Raw genomic sequence first — 19840 nt, 5'->3', positions numbered from 1 at the left:
TAACACTCCCCTAGAGGCTATTTCATCTACACCCCAATCAGAATTCACCAGCAGAGCACATTAATACAAAACCCAAGAGAGCATTAGGCACGTACTTTACACAAAAATCACACCAAGGCAGTTATGAAGAAAGGGGGGCTGTGTTATACAGAGAAGGAGGACAATAAGACACGGCTATTTAAAAAAACAAAAAACAAAATCACAATAAAGTGACTGCTACCAAAACTTACTCTCATTAGGAACATATCTTACCTGCTTGATAGCAGTTACTGTAATCACAAAAAATAATGGTAGGCCACTGGTGACTGGGCTGGTGGGGGTATCCACTATCACCTAATAGGAAGAAGAAAAAGAGAAACGCAATGTTAACGCTCAGCAATAAACATATGCTTTTTTGTTTCAATGCCAATGTATTACATACATCACTAGAGAGTCCTCCTACAGCAGCAATGTGTGGTAACGGTTTGCATGATGAGGCAGGCCCTCTAAATGCAGGGTGTAGTCCTTTTCTACTACTTCCCATATTTGTTCATCAGTAGGGAACACAAGGGAGACATTTACATTTTGGAGGGGAGAGAAGGAGGTTCTGGACCACGGAACTTTTAATCAAGTGAGCCAGGGATAGAGTGCTTAATCTGCAGGCATTCCAACACTACTGTGTCTCTGCCAAGGCATGGAAGAGGGCCAGCAGAAAGCTTTGACAAACCGACCTTACCTGCCTGAGGATTTCGTGAGAGAATCTAGAGGTAGAGTATGGGGATCAGACTTGGTTTTTTGCATTTATAAGTCATGTATGTAATAAGAATGTGAGGATCAGGTAAACATCCAGCTTAAGAGCAGTGGCTCACAAGGCACCCAGCTAAAATCTCAGCAAACAGAAAGCTCTTTGTGTTTATGTCACCTAAACCTATCAGAAGGATTTACGCTTGCATTTCTGATCCTGCAGAATGCAGTTGGGCTCCCCATGAGCCAGACTGGATGTTACAGCACATCCAGCTCATTCATATTCTGACCAGGAGCATTACAAAGTGTCAGATAGACATCGGCTCAAGTAGGATATGTTTTGATGCAGTCTCCAGTGTTCCTCAACTGCACTTGAACTGAAAATTAAATAAAAATGGCAGCAAACTTAGTAAGCACTGTCTGACACAAACACAGATCCACATACTTTACCCATTCAAAAACACACTCATAAAAGTACAAGGGCAGTGCACTAGAAATCCATCCGAACCTTACTGTGATTACAGTTCATTAAAGGATAAATCAATTACAAAGCAGAGACAGACAAGTTCACCTCCACCATTTGAAGATTTAGAGTAGTGCATTATGTTTGTAGCTATTCTGGTGAGACAAAAGTATTAATATTGCCGCAGTGGCCTGATGTGTTGGAGAGCCAGCAATCATTCAAGAGTATTTGGGGGTATACTTTCAAGAATCTTTAGATCTTAAGACTAGATAGCTACACAGTCATGAAAGTGTCTCTTGAGAAAAGCAGCCAATGAGAACTGGACTAAAGAGAAGGTGACCCCTAAAGGCAGATGAGCTAAATCAGCTTGTTTGAGATAGTGGGTAACCTAAGGATTTGCACCAATGCCCAGTATAAGATTGCAAGTTATTTTGAGCTTTGAATTATGAAATGCTAAACTAGTAGAGATCAGTAATAAAAATATGGAGTTGAACATGAGTATAATAGGCCCCCTTTAATGTCCATCACCTCTTGTTCACATGACTGGATTTAGATTTGTCTGATCACAGAAAGAAAAATAGAAACTAACGTCTCTCTGATGCAGCAGCCAGATGGCAAAACCCAGCAAAGGTTTACCACAGTATAAAGAAAATGCTTTACAAAGCCAACTTTCAGCCTCAGAGTTGTTTGATTTTGATTTATCCTTAGCCACTGTTCAATAGAGGACTAAAAAAGAAAGAGCTGATGGTGGCATTTTATCTGTTCATCAACAAAACCCACACAAAACAACCTTAATCCCACACTATAATACAATTTCAAATCACTTGACAGGCCTCGAAGACATAGCTGTATCTAGGACAGCCTCCATTTTTGGAACAGACGGGTTTTTTACTGAAATTTAATGCATCTATATTAAACCTGCTTAAACTATTTTTGCTGTTTAGCTATAATTTAAAAAAAATTTATTTGTGTTTAATACTAAAACCACTAAGTGGTGCTTCCTTGTTTTGGTGATTTAAAAACATCAAGGTTGTGTAGCCCCAGGTGGTTTCTGAACATACATGCAGTTTGATCTCACTCAGCACAACGTATCCATTGTCAGGAATATCATGGACAAATTCTTGGAACATTTTTGGAAAGCACGTGTGCCTCTACTTATACAACAGCAATGGCTCAGTGGCAATTTAAGTATAGCAGAACGTCACTATATACACAGCTACCCCTAAGAAAAATAAAACATTCATATACTCAACCTTTTATCAATTCATCTGCACCCATTAAGAACAACCGCCACCAACTTTATACACACTTGCCTCCACTGCACCAAATGCAAAGCCAAAAAAAAAGAAAAAAATCACAGCAATAAGAGTGTACTGCTGCTGATGTGCTGGTGTGATATCACAGCAGCAGAACGGGGCAGCAGAAAGCCCTTCATCTGAGCCGGGAAGTGTGTCAGAGTGAGAGACAGACAGCAGTTCCCCGGGGTCCCAAAGCAGTGGGTCCTCGCATCCTCCCACCCCTTCATCCTCTCTTTTTTTTTTTCCACCCTCCTCGGTCTCTCCTTTTCTCTCACCCTCTCAACACCATTTCTCCCACTCTCTCACAGTGCTCTATTCCCATTCAATCAAATTCAAGCAAAGACACGCAGGGCTATTTATAGGAGAGTGGTGCTTTTTTATCAGCCTGTGTCTATTTGTGGCACTCAGATGTACAGAGGGCTTCCTGGCTGCTGACGTCAGCAGTGCAGCGCTGCAGCGAATTGAAGGTTATGTGAGACAGAAAGACAGAAAGAAAGACACCAAATGACAATGTGAGACAAAAGGAGGATAGAACAGAGTTGGAGGATGCATGACATTTAGTTGTTGGTAGAGTATTTGCATTAAGCCTCTCGGGGGAAATGTGAAGGTTTATTTCTGTCTGTAAGATGCAAGTGCAAAATGAGCGCACAATCTGTGTACCTGTTTCACACTATCTAATATAATAGCAAGCTGCATAGGAAAGACTGAGTGGTTAGGATAAGGAACCCCTCAAGTGAAACTGGATTAGTGGAGAAATGCCAACCACACTGCAGCTTGGGTAAACACCCAGGACACCCACTGACTCATACATAACATCCACAAGCTCACACACACATATACATTTATTCACACACAAACATTGTAAAATGAACACATCACAGGTAGAAATTCCTCATATTCACATACATACATTGATTCTTCTCACATTAATTCCATACAATAAAAATTAAAAATTCAGCATTCATACGCATTAGCTAAGACAGAATACAGAATAATATATATAATATAGAATTAATCCAGACAACTTAGAGAAGAAAGGCTGGGGGAAATGAATATTACACTTAATGTGATATTGTTTGAGATTAATTTCATTTCTGACACTGAAACATTGGGTTTCTGGGAACAGAAGCTCAGAGTCCATGACGAGAGAAAGGACTTCCTTCTTGACAAGGTCTAAAACGAGCACCTGTTTACACTAGACGGCTCCTTTGCTGCCATAGTTTAGGTTATCGCTAAAAGGAAACCAGTTAGTTTCCATTTCCATGGACCACAAAAATGGATCATTAGGAAGAGGTAATGGAAGAGCAAAAGCAGATGTATATAACAAATCTTCAGAGAGGAGAGAAGTCATTTAAGAGTACAGCTGAAGTCTATTAGTTAGCGTCCTCAACCAGTTCAGTTTCCAGTAATTAAGCACGGACAAGACAAACCAAGGAAACAGTGACACAAAAAGAAATTCAGGGATTAGCATGAGAGTACTACAAACCTGTTAAAATGGGCTTCTCAGACAAAGTGAGAAGCAACTTTCAACTATTCAAATTTCTTTCCGTTTTACTTGAAAACCATGTGAGACCAGGTCTTGGATGAATGAGTTAGTTGAATTAAACTGCTGATGACTTGCCATAATGCTGAATTTTTCATGTTCTTTGAAAGTTATAAACAGGATTAAATGACAGACTGTGCATAACGCTATAACCTGAGCAGGGTGTAAGGGAGCGTAGTAAAGCAAGGCATTTAAACATGACCAATTGTACTGATCAGTGTGCCTTCAATATAAACTTTTTTTTTGACTTTCTGCAGTTCACGCAAATGAACATGCCCAGTAAAGAAATAAGGTAGAGCAGTTTCACATCTGTTATAATTGTACACACACTTATCCTGTTACTATTGCACACCTGCTATGGCTACATGCACATGGATGTAGTTTCTCACACCCCTTTTTTATGCAGGCAACACAGTCAGCATGTCGATCACTTACACTGATCTATTCAGACTTAATTTAAAAAAAAACATAATGCGGCCCGAAACTAACCTTCATACGGAGGACCTGACTACAAATTAACACCATCAAATAAACAAAAGGCACCCACGAAGTCCTTATTTTAAAAAGATTATATCACTTATCACTGTTTGAGTTGGCAGACAGACAAAGCTTGCCCTTACCTGCACCAGGAAGATGATAAGGAAGTAGAAATTGGCAATTCTTCTAAATTGTTCAAACAGGTTCTTTGGTAGAAAGTTCCATACTGTATACTGTTGGGGGAGAAAAGAGGAAGCACATATGTAAAAACATGAAATCACAGAAAAAAAAAATGGAAAAAACTGCATGTGGACTTTCTTTGTTGCTCTGTGGTTTTTCTACTCTACCATGTTTTGTAACCAGACTCAGGAAAGTTAAAGAAAGGCTTGGCAAAGGAAGAGAGATTAGAGACATTCAATATCCACAGTCCTGTATTTGTTTATTCTGTTTGAGCTGGGGAAGGAAAATAGGAAGGCAACTTCAATAGCTTATAGTCTCTGTTCTTTGCACCAACTAGGGAGACAGGCCTTGGGGGACCACAGGTATTCCACTGATTCAGATTAGATATGTATCTCTTATATTTGGCTACCCTTGAATGCAGAGTCAATGAACTTACGAGGTGGGTGACTGTTTTTGTGTTTTCTTTTTTAAGTGGCCATGACTGTTGATATCATCGGCGCTGAAGCAACACTTATCTGCAAAACTCCCTGAGAGACCTCTCAACAATACCCCGCTGGTAACCTTGTGTCAATAACAAAGCACGTCTACACAGCTTTGCACAGAAACAAGAATAAAGCCCTTTTTTGTGGAGTGCATGGGGATAGTGTTGAAATGCCACACGAGCAGAATGGATATCTCATTTCGCTAAGAAGTAAAGAGGGTGAAAGCAACGAGAAAGAGAGGTTGGAGGGTGCAGGTGCAATGAGAACATGAGAGAAGAGGCAGAGATTGGACACTGCTGGAAAGAAACAGGAAGAGCAGAGGCACAAGGGAGAATAAACACTGCAGCTGGGGTAATTAAAGATTGCTTACCCTGACATACTGGCAGAAACCAATAGATTGACCCTTCCTCGCTGAGATGCGCTGCATCACTATAAATCCTAGAGCCATTTTATTATCACTTCACTTGCTTCCCCTGATCACTTTCACTTTAGATATTCAAAGCCAGTCAGTCAGTACTTTCCCAAGCCTGCTGTTGACACAGAACTAACAGGTAGAGTAAGACTTGGGTGGTGAAGAAGGGGGGTTGTAGTCAGAGCCCAGGGGAAGCCTGAATTGCCCACCGTTCCAGTACATTAATAGCAGCCATGTATTTCCTTGCCACAGTCTGTGCTTCACTGACAGACAAATAATCGCCTTCCATTGGGAGCCAAGACAAGTATGAGGAGAAGCAGTCGGAACAGGAAACAAAGGAAGGAAGCCACTGGAATGCTGATGACTGTTCAAGAGTTCATTTTGCAAGTGTTAAATAAAAAAACTGCCTACAGGTAGATAAAACATAACACAAGCTTAGGAACAAACAAAAGTCTTGGTGCATTGCCAGACTGGAGCCCTGGCAAATGCATGGGAGTGTAATGTTTTTACCTTCGAGGACACAATCCTGTTATCACAGAACTTGGGTGGGATGAAAACTTCATTGGCAGGACACGGCCGATGACCAACATAGATAGTCCTACTGCCTACTCTTCTGTCCTCACCACCAAACTAGAGAGGAGGGATGGGGGTTAAGATAAATAGAGGAGAGAAAAAAAAAGGAACAGGACATGTTAGTAATTCACTCTTCTTCCTGTCATTTAAATACTGAATTCGGGTACAAAATCAAGTGTGCACCATACAACAGTCATGAATTTGTTGGGAGAAAAAAAGTCCAAATTTTACCCATGATCTAATACAAATTTAAAAAAATTGCATATTCTTTAATAGTTGCAGACAGAGGCAGTCTAATTATGCCTAAATTCCAGCCATATAATTATGAGATTAAAGTTTCAACTGTGAATCAGAAAATGAAGATTTGAAAAGTGGAAAACTGTTGGGCACTGGACAATATATTGTAAAATGGCTAGATAAAAATTCAATAAGGGCCAGAATCTTCAAGAGATTTCAAAATAAGGTGAAATTTATTTTCAGATTATATAAATGCATGTGCACTTTCTGTTATGTCTGTCATAGTGTCAAAATGTTCAATACAGTTAAAAAAAAAAAAGTTAAGAAAATTAATCAAGTGAAAACAGAGAGGCCAAAACCTGCATTTTCTCGTATATCCACACAACTCCATTGGGTCCAGTTGTTACCAATAGCAATCCGTTTAATATCAAAGTGAGTGAAGCAACTTATAAACTAGGTAGCTAGACATTTCAAACTTTAGCAGATAAAGCAAGAAAAAAAAGGAAAAATAAGTGGATTTCCAAATTTTCAAATGCCAAACTTGACACTTGGGGGATGTTGCATCTTTTATATACAGCTTAGATTTTTGGATTTTTGTTCTAATGCAGTATGCACTCTAATGTGGATGTGTGTGTTAATTTAATATTTGAAAGAGAAAACATTTGAGGAACCTGTTCAGAAACCAGAGGTATACTGTGTCCTGCCAAAATGATAAAGGCACATAAGGTAAATCAAACAATGCACAGAAGCCAGGTTGTTGTCATAACTTCCATGGTGCTCACCTTACATAAATCTCAAGAGCAACTGTAAATACCAACCCAAAAAAGGAAACTCACATGAGAAATCAAAGTGATAAATTGTCAGGTAGGACAACGGTTTATTCTTCTCTGTGTGGAAAAAAAGAGAAGACCATGACTACACATCTCCCACACACAGTGAACATTATTTTATTTAAGGTTTGTTAAATATGTCACTACACTGTTCCCTAGAGAGTTACAGAACTGATTTTGCAACTTTATTATTGTTCAAGGAAATATCTAGCCAATATCCATTCCGTTAAATACAGAAAAGATCAGTGCCAAGAGTGATGATTCATTATCACTGAAAAGGAAATTGGTCTATCCAAAATCAAAACAGAGTCCAATCTCAATTTTTTTGTCCCCAGAATGCCAAGTGTGACCTAAAAGTATTGGCCAAGCCATTAGGTGGACAGCTACAAGGGCTGGAAACAAAGCCAGTACAATGCATTAGCCAGACCTACAACAATACTTGCTTCCAATTCACATCTTTCTTATCTTCAAGGATATTCCCATCTCACTATAGAGAGATTAGCCTGACTCTGTTGACTGTAAATAATTAACCCTATTACAATAAACAAACTGTTGACCATTTAAATTATATCTATATTGTTTGTATACCTGAATATTTTCTTTCCCATGTTAAAAGGTTAGGCTTTCCACTGAGAGCTTTAACAACATGACGAGGATGTGTAATGTCAAGAGTTTGTGAAAACTTTTAAATTCAGAGCCAAAATGATTTGGAGAGCCTTAGTGGCTTTAGTTACTACTTTAACAGTTGTCAAAATATAAGAGACAGTTGTTAACTGCTTCTTTCCCCATTTCATATTTTGACATTTCCATTTGTAACCAATAGAAAAAAGGTATTGCACATGCAAAAAGCCAAATATACTGATAGACTGTGGCATTTTTTTGTGTGCAGCTGGGATTCTCAATCAAGAACAACCAGCCTTTACATTATGTCCAATCTTAACTTGTATCTCATCTTAATCGAACAGTATGTCAGAAAAATGTAGCTTACGGAACAGTTTTTGATGTATGAACTGCAAACAAACAACACCTCATAAAGCAAACCCCCAGTCACCCAGCAACTGGTCAACCAACTAAATCTGCCTTCTTAATGACGTCGGCAACTTTTCCATCTTTGGCCTGGATTGTGATTGATGCGTGGTTTCTCAGAAACCTAACAGAGTTTTTAGGTTTAACCATTAACAAACATGCTATGGGTATTTATCCCAATGCATCATTGCTAAACGACAATAATTTGAAGAATAAACATGGCTTGTGATCTTTAAGTTAAAAATTAATAGTAGATCAATGAAATATTTTATGCTTAATGATCTAGAAGTTTTGACATTTTCAGAAACATAAAAAAAAGTAAACCATGAAACCTTTTGGACTTTAGCTCTGTTTTCACAAACTGTATCACAAGATAGAGGAGATTTATGTAATACCTTTTCTGTTAAGCTTATCTGCCGTTAAACAAGCTGCATACTGTAATATGCCATTCTTTGATGTAGGAGTGAAACAAATTATCAACGACAACATACTGTATTACTACCAATATGATGCCAATATCAAGTGTTGTAATTTTTAAAATCAGCAGGTTCTATGATTCTCTATGGAGGAGCTTAGTCAACTTATTTTTATACTGTACTCATACGTTGGCTAACTAGTGAATTTAACTGATTATTGGAAACCTGGCATACAGATTTAGTTTCCTGCTGGAATCACAGTGCTCTCATTTCAAAGTAGTACACACTCACCAATCAATCACTTCAACTGGGCGTTGGGTTGGATACTCAATAATGGCAGAAGTGAAACTACCTCGGGCTGTCAGATACTTAGTCTTACAGCACTATAATTCTTCAGAAAACTCATATATAATACACAGCTGACAGTGGTTTTCAGTGTACTTTCAATTTAATGTATGTAACCAATATCAAATTACCATATTTGACGCATAGTCCAAATGTACATGTCTTTGTTTAGTCCCCTTGTATTTATGTACAATTATGCACATTAACATTAATATCTAAAAAAAAAAAAAAAGAAAAAAAAAGAAAAGAAAATGACCACTCTACAACCACAACAGAAAGCACTACTTGCCAGACAGACAGGCGATTCATCTCTGGGATTAATCATAAACTCTTGATATTGTGAACAAGTACTTCATTTTTACCAGCCAAATTATTTTTAAAACAAAAAACAATGATGAATGCCTACTTTCAAATGTCATTGCATAAGCAAAAAATATCAGACACTGACACAAAGAAGACACACAGAAAGAGTGTCAGAAAATACGCTTGCGTGCTGTAGTCATTTTATTTCATCGTCCAAATGAGGACTCTAGCCACATGTTTTAAAAATAGCTATATTTTCTGTTCAAGCATAAGTTGTTCTGCTAATACTGTGACTGTAAATAAAGTTGTGCTGGCAGGGGATCTGCTTTATCTAATATAAAAGGCCAGTAGCATGTGGGCTGAGACGACAAATTATCATGAACATCTGATCCTGGACAAGTGCCAGGGAACATGTGAATTGCGGCCACCTGGACAGCAAACTTCCCAAAGTCTGTTTCAGACAAGGGGTTAGATCAAAGAATGGCCTCAAACACTTGAAGTCTAATTTATGCAAGTAGGGACCAAAATAAATAAATAAAAATCGCAGCATTCATAATGAATTTATGCAGCCATTTGCTTCTCATTAATAGTTGGGGGGGGAGGGGGGGGGGGGGGGGGGGGCGGCTAAATAAGAACAAATTCTTAGTGTTAATTCTGTAAAAAAAACATCCCATCTTTCCTATAGTCCAGACTAGAAAAGGGAGCCAATAGGTTTACATAATGTTCCCTTATGCATGAACAGCCACATTCACACCTCAGTATGGATGTCAACTTTAGCATCCCCCACCCGATCAGCACACAGTTACACTCCATCAGGACCGGATGCAAACAGAGTGTGAGTGGGAAGAGGAGTTTGAGAGGAAAGAAGTACAACAGGATCCAAGATTTGATGCATATCCATATCCCTCACCCATATCAAATAGCAATAATCTGCCCCCAGGAGCAATAACCCAAGGATCTCTATACTGACTCTGTGTAGAAGAAGTAACTGTGAAAGTTGTCCTATGGACTCTGAAAGAACTGTAAAAGCAAATTTTTAACTAGTAGTAAACAATAGAACACTTTTACAAAGGGCTTCTCTATCACAGCATAAAATGCAAGCAAACACACCTTCTACAACCAGAATATCATTGAATCAAAGTATTCAAGGGCTCTGGATTTTACTTTACGGGTTCATAGACCAGACAGCTAGCAATACTAGGTTACTGGCTTCTGTCCATAGTTTTAAGGTCACGGATCAGTCAGGAAAAAATGCTACTTGTAATGCAGACTAAGCCAACAATGGTGCTTAAAAGCTGTGAAAGAGCACACATAAGCAAACCCCGTCACCTCAGAGAGGGTTCTCAAAAAGAAGCGGCACTTACACAAACATAACTCATGGTGAAAACTGGAAAAAGTATTCTGTATTGAATGAGGAAATAGTCTATGCCCTACGGCACTAAAGATAAGAATAGAACTATTGAACGGCCATTGATTTAGTGGTGGAGTCACTGTAAAATATAATGAGGGTCAGATGGTGGGGGCCACTTCATTTTTGAGCAGTTACGTGATTGCAATGCTCATCTCCAAAAAAGTGAGCTAAAGCCCGTAGAAGAAATGCTAATGTAAGGAAAAACAGAACTTATTGCATTATCTCTGCTTCACTGTCAAAGGTCAAACAAATCTATTCAATGGCAGTGATGTTAGTAAGTAAAGCAGAGTCAAGTGCCAGTATGTCAATATCAAACTGTATTCACCCTTGATGATAAAGCACCAACTACCAAAAGTGAATGGAGATCAATAAAGCAAATAGCCGATGGTCAATCGAGCTGAGATGTAATTGCTCAGTCAAAAATAAATGGTGCATTAGAAAATTGAGCGGGGCTTAAAACTTTATATTAAAATATGCCCTAAATTTAATTATGCATACATTGTGAAATAAGCACAGGCTTGGACGGAGGGGGAAAGGTGCTCCGCTGAGAGCGAGGGGAATGTAAGACTGCATTCAGCTGGTGCCAAACACCCAATGATGACTCTGGTCTGATGACACTGTGCGCTGTCACACCATCTCACTATTCAGTGACTATCCTGTTTTGTCAATCTGCATGTTGTAAGCAGAACTAACTGAGTAACCAGAAAATTACAAGGCCTATTCATTGTATCACAATCCATCAAGACCACAACTCTCTGACAGCGCAGATTTTTAAATGATTATTTCATGTATTTTTAATGCCTTTGGCACTGTATCATTGAGATGCTGATACCACTGTGGTCATTTTTCTTGTGTAGCAGTCTGAAGTATTTTATTTGACTGCATTATATTTCTTCCTCACACATACAGACACACACTCCTATATTATATTATAATAGTGATAGACCGACTGAACAGCTACTATGGTGTACCTAATAATTATTTCTGCTCTAAAAATGATACAACCAAGCCAGAAGTAGGTCAGATGTGGCTGTGTACGAGAACATGATGTTGTGCCGTTCCTGTGAGCAATACTTGTATAATTCATACCATAAGACACAAAACACTCCATAAACCAACCAACAAACTGCAAAAGACCGGGCAGACCATTTCACCACATTGTACCACAATAGACAACCGTTCACATTCACACTAGCAATGAACTAGCACTTAGTTAAAGTTAAAGGGCATTGTAGAACCTTCGGCAACACTTATTAAAAGATTTAAGTGATTGAGTGATTTGAGCCTGTTTCAATAAGTTTAACTCTATGTGGAATAGAGAAAGAGAAACAGTTTCAAGGAATCATCAAAAGCCCAAAACTCCCATGATGTTCATGCCCATGGGTGTATGTAAACTCCTGACCACAACTGTACATCAAACAATCTACAGTAAAAACCACACAATCAAGATAAACTGAGTACTTTGTGGCTGTGCTGTTATACATTCTTTCTGCACGTGATCGCTGTCTTTACATAACAGCATATGCTTGTACACTTCATTTAGAGAAAATAGCAGATTCAATACTGCTGTTTTTTCTTTGTCTTCCAGAGCAGAAATGCAAAACCCTCAGATGATCCTGAGGTGTAAATGACACGGGAATGTTAGAAGAAATCCAGTTCTTTGTCACGCTGCTTCATTGACACAAACATGTTACCATTTATGGCCAGCAAGTCTGTTACAGAGACCGCCAGAAGTGGTTTTGGGTCGCACAATTTCTCTCTCTGGACAAGAAAGTGTTTTCTGATCTTTTGCTGTTAAGCCTTCTGTCAAGGTTTAACTGAATTGTGTCTCCAACAGCTTATACGTGCATGTCTTGCAAGAAGTAAAGATGACACTGTAGTGTGCAGAAGAAAAAAAATCTACTGACAAAGTGTGACAATGGTTCAGCAAGTGCTGTTTTTCTGGACACAAATAGATTTTGTGGTCAAACTAAATCGATGCTGTAGCTTTTTCTTACTAAACTGTTGAAGCAATTTGAAAATGTAAGCCCAAAAGAATACAGTATGCTCAGCTTTGTTCTGATCAGTCTCCATTGGTGGTTTTATAACCTTGTGCAGCAGGGTTATAAAACACTAAGCTCTTCCAGTACATGATGCAAGAGCTGTGCCATTAAGCTTCAAAAAATGCACTCAGAAAAGCTACTTAAATATATTTAATGAGGTGTGAGGGAGCTTTGCAAAGAAGAGAGAGCACTAGGGACGAATGTTTGTTCTTCTTCATGCTGCATGTGTACAACCTGCACTACACTGAGAATGTCACTGAATTGGATCTTTGTTTTCTATTTTCCCCACATTGAGGAGAAAGTGTGAGCGAAACATAAAATATATGCCTAAACACCCGAAAGGATTCTGACAGTATTGGAAGGCTTTCCAGAACAAATGCTTCGTCTCTAGCAAACTGTTTTAAAAACCGTTAATGACGACAGGAAAAACATTCTAACAGAAACTTAAAACTGTGATTATGACAAGCAAAAAAAAAAAAAAAAAAGCTGAGTAATGACTGTTTGAATAAAAGGGGAAAGATACATGGGCTGAGTTAGTGCTGTTTACCCTTGCAGCTCTCTGGCACATTGCTCCGTTACATTCTCTGTTTTTCTTGTCAGCCCACTTGCCTGTCCTATTCCAGCATGCTCACTCGGTCTCACTAATTGTAACTCTCTCAATTTTGATTACACATCAAAGTGCTCACTGCCCATACCAGAAGAATTTAGAGTGGCTACATTTTCCTTTGAGGAAAATATAGCACAAAGGCACAAAATTAAAGCTTTGTTACTACAACGACTTTGAGGAGTACTCACCTCTTTGTTGTATTTCTTGTGTGGGAAAACAATTTCTAAATCAAGCAATCTTACGTGGGCTATTTTGTCTAATTTCAGCACAAAGTCCTTTAGCTGTTTTTAAACCTAACAGATTCAAAATACAAAAAGATTTCCAGAATTGAAATCCCCATTCCTTCATCCAAAGACATTTTGAGCTATCCCGGAGTCTATGCTATGTAAGCTAGTCACATATTGGTAGTTTTACACAGTTAGCGCCACAGATTACAGGATGTGCATCCAGATTATTTAATAGCATATGTGTTTGTCACCTGTTTGATCATTCAAAGGCTGCTCAAAGGTGCTCTTCATCCTCATTTAGGCCCCTTGGCTGCTCAGTTTTGTCCAGTTTAAAAGAAAGATGATTCAATAAATAGTCCACAAATATATCAGCAACCACTGGTTACGTGGCTGATGATGCCTGCAAAATCTGAACACACTACAAAAACTCTACTGCGCCTATATTACTTTAGAATTCAAAGTCAGCTTCTTTCATCTCATTATGAGTGGAACACCTAGAATAAAAACAGTTTTACTGAAGAGACTACAAGTTCAGACAAAGTTCACTTTAAAAGTTTTTAAAAAAGGATATTTACTCTCCTAACAAAGCAGAAGGACTATTGCTTCATTCCCATACAGTGTTACATCAAATCGACTTGTCTTTGTACAGCACCATTAATTTCATGCAAAAGTGGTTTTGGGTGGTTCAGCACATAATAAAGCAATCGCACAAAAAGCTTTAAACAGCATTTGTCTCTTAAGCAGCACACTTGGACACAATGCAACACACCTGAATTTTGCAATTAAGTTAATAAAGTTCCCTCTCCAAAAATAAATAAATAAAACATTAAAAGCAGCAAATAACAGTTTCAGACAAAAGGTTACCAAATCAATAAAAGGTAGATACATTAATCCATATGATACTATAATAGGAGTTACCTCCATTATGGATTCAGCAACACTAGGCCCATGGCATTGAATTAAGGCCCCATATTAAAGGATACTCTCTTCCTCTGTCCGCTGTTTGCACATTGTGATGAATAGCCTTCAGAGTAATAACAGTCCAACTTGAACTGCGCGCTGATCCTAAGGAGCCGTTGTGGATAGGCAAAGGCTCATTGTTCCACTAGCATGCCTGCAGCTGTACTAGACACAGAGTGTAGTGTACCATTGGCTGGTACTGACCTATATTAGACTGCATCTCTCGACAACAGGGAGGAGGGAAACTCATCATGACCTTGCACTGGGAACAACTTCCTCAAACATTTTGGTCACAGACACATATAGCGACACTTTTGGTATAGTGACAACTTATAAAATGTCTAAAAGCCATAGTTGTTTTGTGAGTAACAGGTTTCATATTTTCTGTGAGTAACATCAAAAAAGATGACCTTTGAAATTTAAAGAAACACAATAAAAGCCCATTAATATTAAAAACAGGAAATGCATGTGAAGTCACAAACTGCTGACAGACAACTGTGGTCAGACAATATAGACATGGATGTTTTTAACCGGTTTAGTCTTGAAACATTCATTTACTAACACATAACTTAATCCGCCTTCAGGAGTGTGAACTTTGTTCACCTATTCACTTTGTTCTCAACCAGTTAAATTAAAGTCCTGCGGAGAATGAGAAAAGCACATTATTTTCCAGGGATTTCACGGAGAAAACCTCCAGACTTCACATTTTAAGGCCTGGAAAAGCAAGCACATTTTAAACTACAGCCTAGTCACACTTAAATTTCTCTTTAATTATATATCAAAGTAGTTTAGCCTTAGATGGGGTATGGTTTTTCCAGCTAAGTGCACACTCTCTGTACTCTGTTTGCGTGTGTGTGTGTGTGTATGTGTGTGTGTGTGTGACAAATCACTAGATTTAGCTACTTAGACATAAGTTCTTGATGCGGCTGCTTTTTTCCCCATGTAGAGCATGGGTTTCTAAACTGCAGTACACTACAATGGTTGCTCCCCCACACCACACTGGCAGAGAGCCATGCAACACCAACAAAAAAAAAACAGCATTTACAGTATGTCCTAATGCTGACAAGCTTTAAAAAAAAAAACTCCATCTCAGCTACAGCCCCTCTGATGACATTATCTTTAATAATGTACCAAGCTACACTGACTGTAATTACTACTCAATTAATTATCCTAAGACGCTGCATAGGAGAGCAACAGGACTAATGACAAAAATCAATGGTGGCCCTTTCCTTCCCCTGCTTCCACTGCTTAGAAGGCATGGTTGACTGTGGTATTCCTACAAAGCATTTCTTCTCAGTGAACTGTAGCCACATTAAAAAGACAAATCTTTCACCCTTTGACTAAACAACACTTCCTTCCTAGCCAGGAGTTTGCCATGAAGATAATCACTGGAGGCTGTTGCTTTACCTAAGTGATGAACGTGTAGGAGGGGACACGTTCGTCTTTCTTCCAGCATTCGTTAAATCCTAACATGCTGTTCCTCTCTCTCTGTGTCAGCGAGTACCCTATCATTTTGGGTGACGATGAAAAACTGGGATGATGAAACAGCACAGATGCTGACGTCCCCACCCGACTTCCTCCATGCGCAGACACACGGATGGAGACATAGACACGAAGCAAAAAACACAAACACCCAGAATACACACGTCTCAGTATTCTCTTCGCATCTCACAGCAAACACTCTGAGTAACGCTAGAGCTGAGCCATAGCACAGAAAATCTCTGGATGAGCCTTTATACATACAGTGGGGCAAAAAAGTATTTAGTCAGCCACCGATTGTGCAAGTTCCCCCACTTAAAATGATGACAGAGGTCAGTAATTTGCACCAGAGGTACACTTCAACTGTGAGAGACAGAATGTGAAAAAAAAAATCCATGAATTCACATGGTAGGATTTGTAAAGAATTTATTCGTAAATTAGGGTGGAAAATAAGTATTTGGTCACCTCAAACAAGGAAAATCTCTGGCTCTCACAGACCTGTAACGTCTTCTGTAAGAAGCTTTTCTGTCCCCCACTCGTTACCTGTATGAATGGCACCTGTTTGAACTCATCATCTGTATAAAATACACCTGTCCACAGCCTCAAACAGTCAGACTCCAAACTCCGCCATGGCCAAGACCAAAGAGCTTTCGAAGGACACCAGGAAAAGTATTGTAGACCTGCACCAGACTGGGAAGAGTGAATCTACAATAGGCAAGCAGCTTGGTGTGAAAAAAATCAACTGTGGGAGCAATCATCAGAAAATGGAAGACATACAAGACCACTGATAATCTCCCTCGATCTGGGGCTCCACACAAGATCTCATCCCGTGGGGTCAAAATGATCATGAGAACGGTGAGCAAAGATCCCAGAACCACACGGGGGGACCTGGTGAATGACCTGCAGAGAGCTGGGACCAAAGTAACAAAGGTCACCATCAGTAACACACTACAACGGCAGGGAATCAAATCCCGCAGTGCCAGACGTGTTCCGCTGCTGAAGCCAGTGCATGTCCAGGCCCGTCTGAAGTTTGCCAGAGAGCACATGGATGATACAGCAGAGGATTGGGAGAATGTCATGTGGTCAGATGAAACCAAAGTAGCACTTTTTGGTATAAACTCAACTCGTCGTGTTTGGAGGAAGAAGAATACTGAGTTGCATTCCAAGAACACCATGCCTACTGTGAAGCATGGGGGTGGAAACATCATGCTATGGGGCTGTTTTTCTGCCAAGGGGACAGGACGACTGATCCGTGTTAAGGACAGAATGAATGGGGCCATGTATCGTGAGATTTTGAGCCAAAACCTCCTTCCATCAGTGAGAACTTTGAAGATGAAACGAGGCTGGGTCTTCCAACATGACAATGATCCAAAACACACCGCCCGGGCAACAAAGGAGTGGCTCCGTAAGAAGCATTTGAAAGTCCTGGAGTGGCCTAGCCAGTCTCCAGACCTCAACCCCATAGAAAATCTGTGGCGGGAGTTGAAAGTCCGTGTTGCTCGGCGACAGCCCCAAAACATCACTGCTCTCGAGAAGATCTGCATGGAGGAATGGGCCAAAATACCAGCTACTGTGTGTGCAAACCTGGTAAAGACCTATAGTAAACGTTTGACCTCTGTTATTGCCAACAAAGGTTATGTTACAAAGTATTGAGTTGTATTTTTGTTATTGACCAAATACTTATTTTCCACCCTGATTTACGAATACATTCTTTACAAATCCTACCATGTGGATTCATGGATTTTTTTTTCACATTCTGTCTCTCACAGTTGAAGTGTACCTCTGGTGCAAATTACTGACCTCTGTCATCGTTTTAAGTGGGGGAACTTGCACAATCGATGGCTGACTAAATACTTTTTTGCCCCACTGTATATGGATGATGAGGATGCATTTTGAGTGCCACTAGCCTGGTGAGGATAGGTGGGGGTCAGGAACGGCAGGAGGAGTGTAAGGAGAATTCAAAATAAATGAAGCAACCTGAATTATTTAGAGGTACAAACTGAGAATTCAATCCAGGTTTTAAAAGGAAGTGGAAAAATTGCCAGAAAAAGCCATCCATGGTCCCTTTGTATTGAGCCTGAACTGCCCCCTCCACTATAGGAAGGCTGAAAATGTCCGTCCATTCGAAAGGAAACTGCGAGGCGCAAAGAGGCAACATATCTAACCCCCAGATTCACTACAGTTTTTCAGGCTTGAGTCACGCAGGTCTTTCCGGTCTCCCCCACTATATTTCATCAGCCCACTATCTCACAGCAGGCCGTTTATTCTTTCATGGTACCTCTCTCCCCACGCTAAATATATTTATTATCCCGCTGTGTGTTGCAGATGAGCTTCTTTGGCTGTGTTTCTATTACTGGGCAGAGTGCAAGAGATCAGACGGAGACAGGAAGGATGAGAGAAAACAGAGTAAGCAATTCTCTTCACCAGCCAGTTCACGGTTGCAAGACTAATGGCGGCAAAACTGAGCACACATAATCAATATGCATCTCCCCTAATCAAACAGGCCTGATAAATCAGATGACTTTACATGCCTTCTATGGGCTGTGGCACTTAGATGCACTGTTACCCTTACTGCTAACCAAAGAGTAACAGCTCTGTTCAGGAATTCTTGATTCTCATCAGTTACTGAAAGCCCCTAGCACGTTTCCAACAGGTGCTACTAGTTGTTAACAGTAGTCAGCATGTCAAAAGCCAGACCAGCATGGAAAAACACATCTGAAGCATTCTGAAGGACGGATAATGCTGCAATAACTGAATGCTTGTAATGCTGCAGTACCGGTAGTTGCCCCAGTACTTGCAGGCCATAAGCAGATACTGTTTTTTCTTATTGTACAGCAGCAGATAAAAACATTTCCTTTTATTGCTGAATGAGAAGTCAGCTTTTATTGAGAAAAGTGGACATGTGATAAAATCTGGAAGTTTAAAATATAGTTCACTCAAGTAGCGGTTTGACCAGAATGGAGACCTAAAGCACCTATATCAAAATTCTAAAAACACCTCAATACTTGCTTTTTTTAGTGTCCTTTATAACAAAGGCAGCTTATGTATGTATGGGTTGTCCAAAAAAAATAAATAAATCCCACCTATAATGAGATACTAATCTTATTACTTAATACAAACAGTACTGCCTTCATCTTCTCTAGCTGACATACAGCCTAACATACATTCTTCACACAGTCTCTCCACTCTTTACCAGTTGAGCACTCAAACAGAAGCATGGCAAACAGAAAAGTACCTTAAAGAGTAACACCCTGGTCTTTATGGGGTATATTGTGGAGTCAGTAAAGCTTCCATTTCAACAACATATAAATAGTAACCAGTTATTGGAAACATTAACCTGTCCAGCACACATGTTAATGTCATACATGTAACTATTAGCAAATACCGGTACCCAACTGCTACCTTAGCTGTCTGTTGACTTACCATTATTTCAAACCCATCTTGTCTGGCAGCTTTTGCAATCAGAATTATGATCAAACACATTTTGTTTTTCCAAGATGAGCTCAATAAATTCTCTATAGGCTCCTCTTGTTGTGTTTCTCATGTTTCTTTTACTGGTTTACTTTTTCATTAGTGTCATTTCAGTTATTACAGTATATGCGTAGTATGACAATGTCCAAGCTGACAGGCAGGAAAACAAAAAAAGAAGGGAAAAAACTGGAGAAAATCTAATAGTGAGTATTAAGGAAATGAAACGACAACAATGATGGAGCTAAGCACCAAACATCATCAGTCCTACATTCTGTAATGTAAAGAGACAATGTTAATTTAACGAGATTAAAAAAAAATTAGCACACAACTTGTGT

At 39.4% G+C, this 19840-nt stretch overlaps 1 protein-coding gene across 2 annotated transcripts in view; it reads right to left on the bottom strand.

The window, feature by feature from the left end:
* atp11c (ATPase phospholipid transporting 11C (ATP11C blood group)) overlaps positions 1-19840 on the bottom strand; it is a 40001-nt gene that overhangs the window by 15595 nt on the left and 4566 nt on the right. For both annotated transcript variants that reach the window (XM_085363238.1, XM_085363235.1), the window contains exons 2-4: positions 6089-6208; positions 4648-4737; positions 253-333 (exon numbers count right to left, since the gene is read on the bottom strand). In XM_085363238.1, coding sequence (XP_085219364.1) covers positions 253-333; positions 4648-4737; positions 6089-6208 — 291 coding nt within the window. The remainder of the gene's footprint in view (positions 1-252; positions 334-4647; positions 4738-6088; positions 6209-19840) is intronic.

The sequence above is a fragment of the Diplotaxodon limnothrissa genome, linkage group LG2 (genome assembly GCF_057381915.1).
Source record: "Diplotaxodon limnothrissa isolate DT_005_m linkage group LG2, D_limnothrissa_male_GT1.1, whole genome shotgun sequence".
In the NCBI taxonomy this organism is placed as follows: Eukaryota; Metazoa; Chordata; class Actinopteri; order Cichliformes; family Cichlidae; genus Diplotaxodon; species Diplotaxodon limnothrissa.
This window is presented reverse-complemented; position numbering and strand designations above follow the sequence as displayed.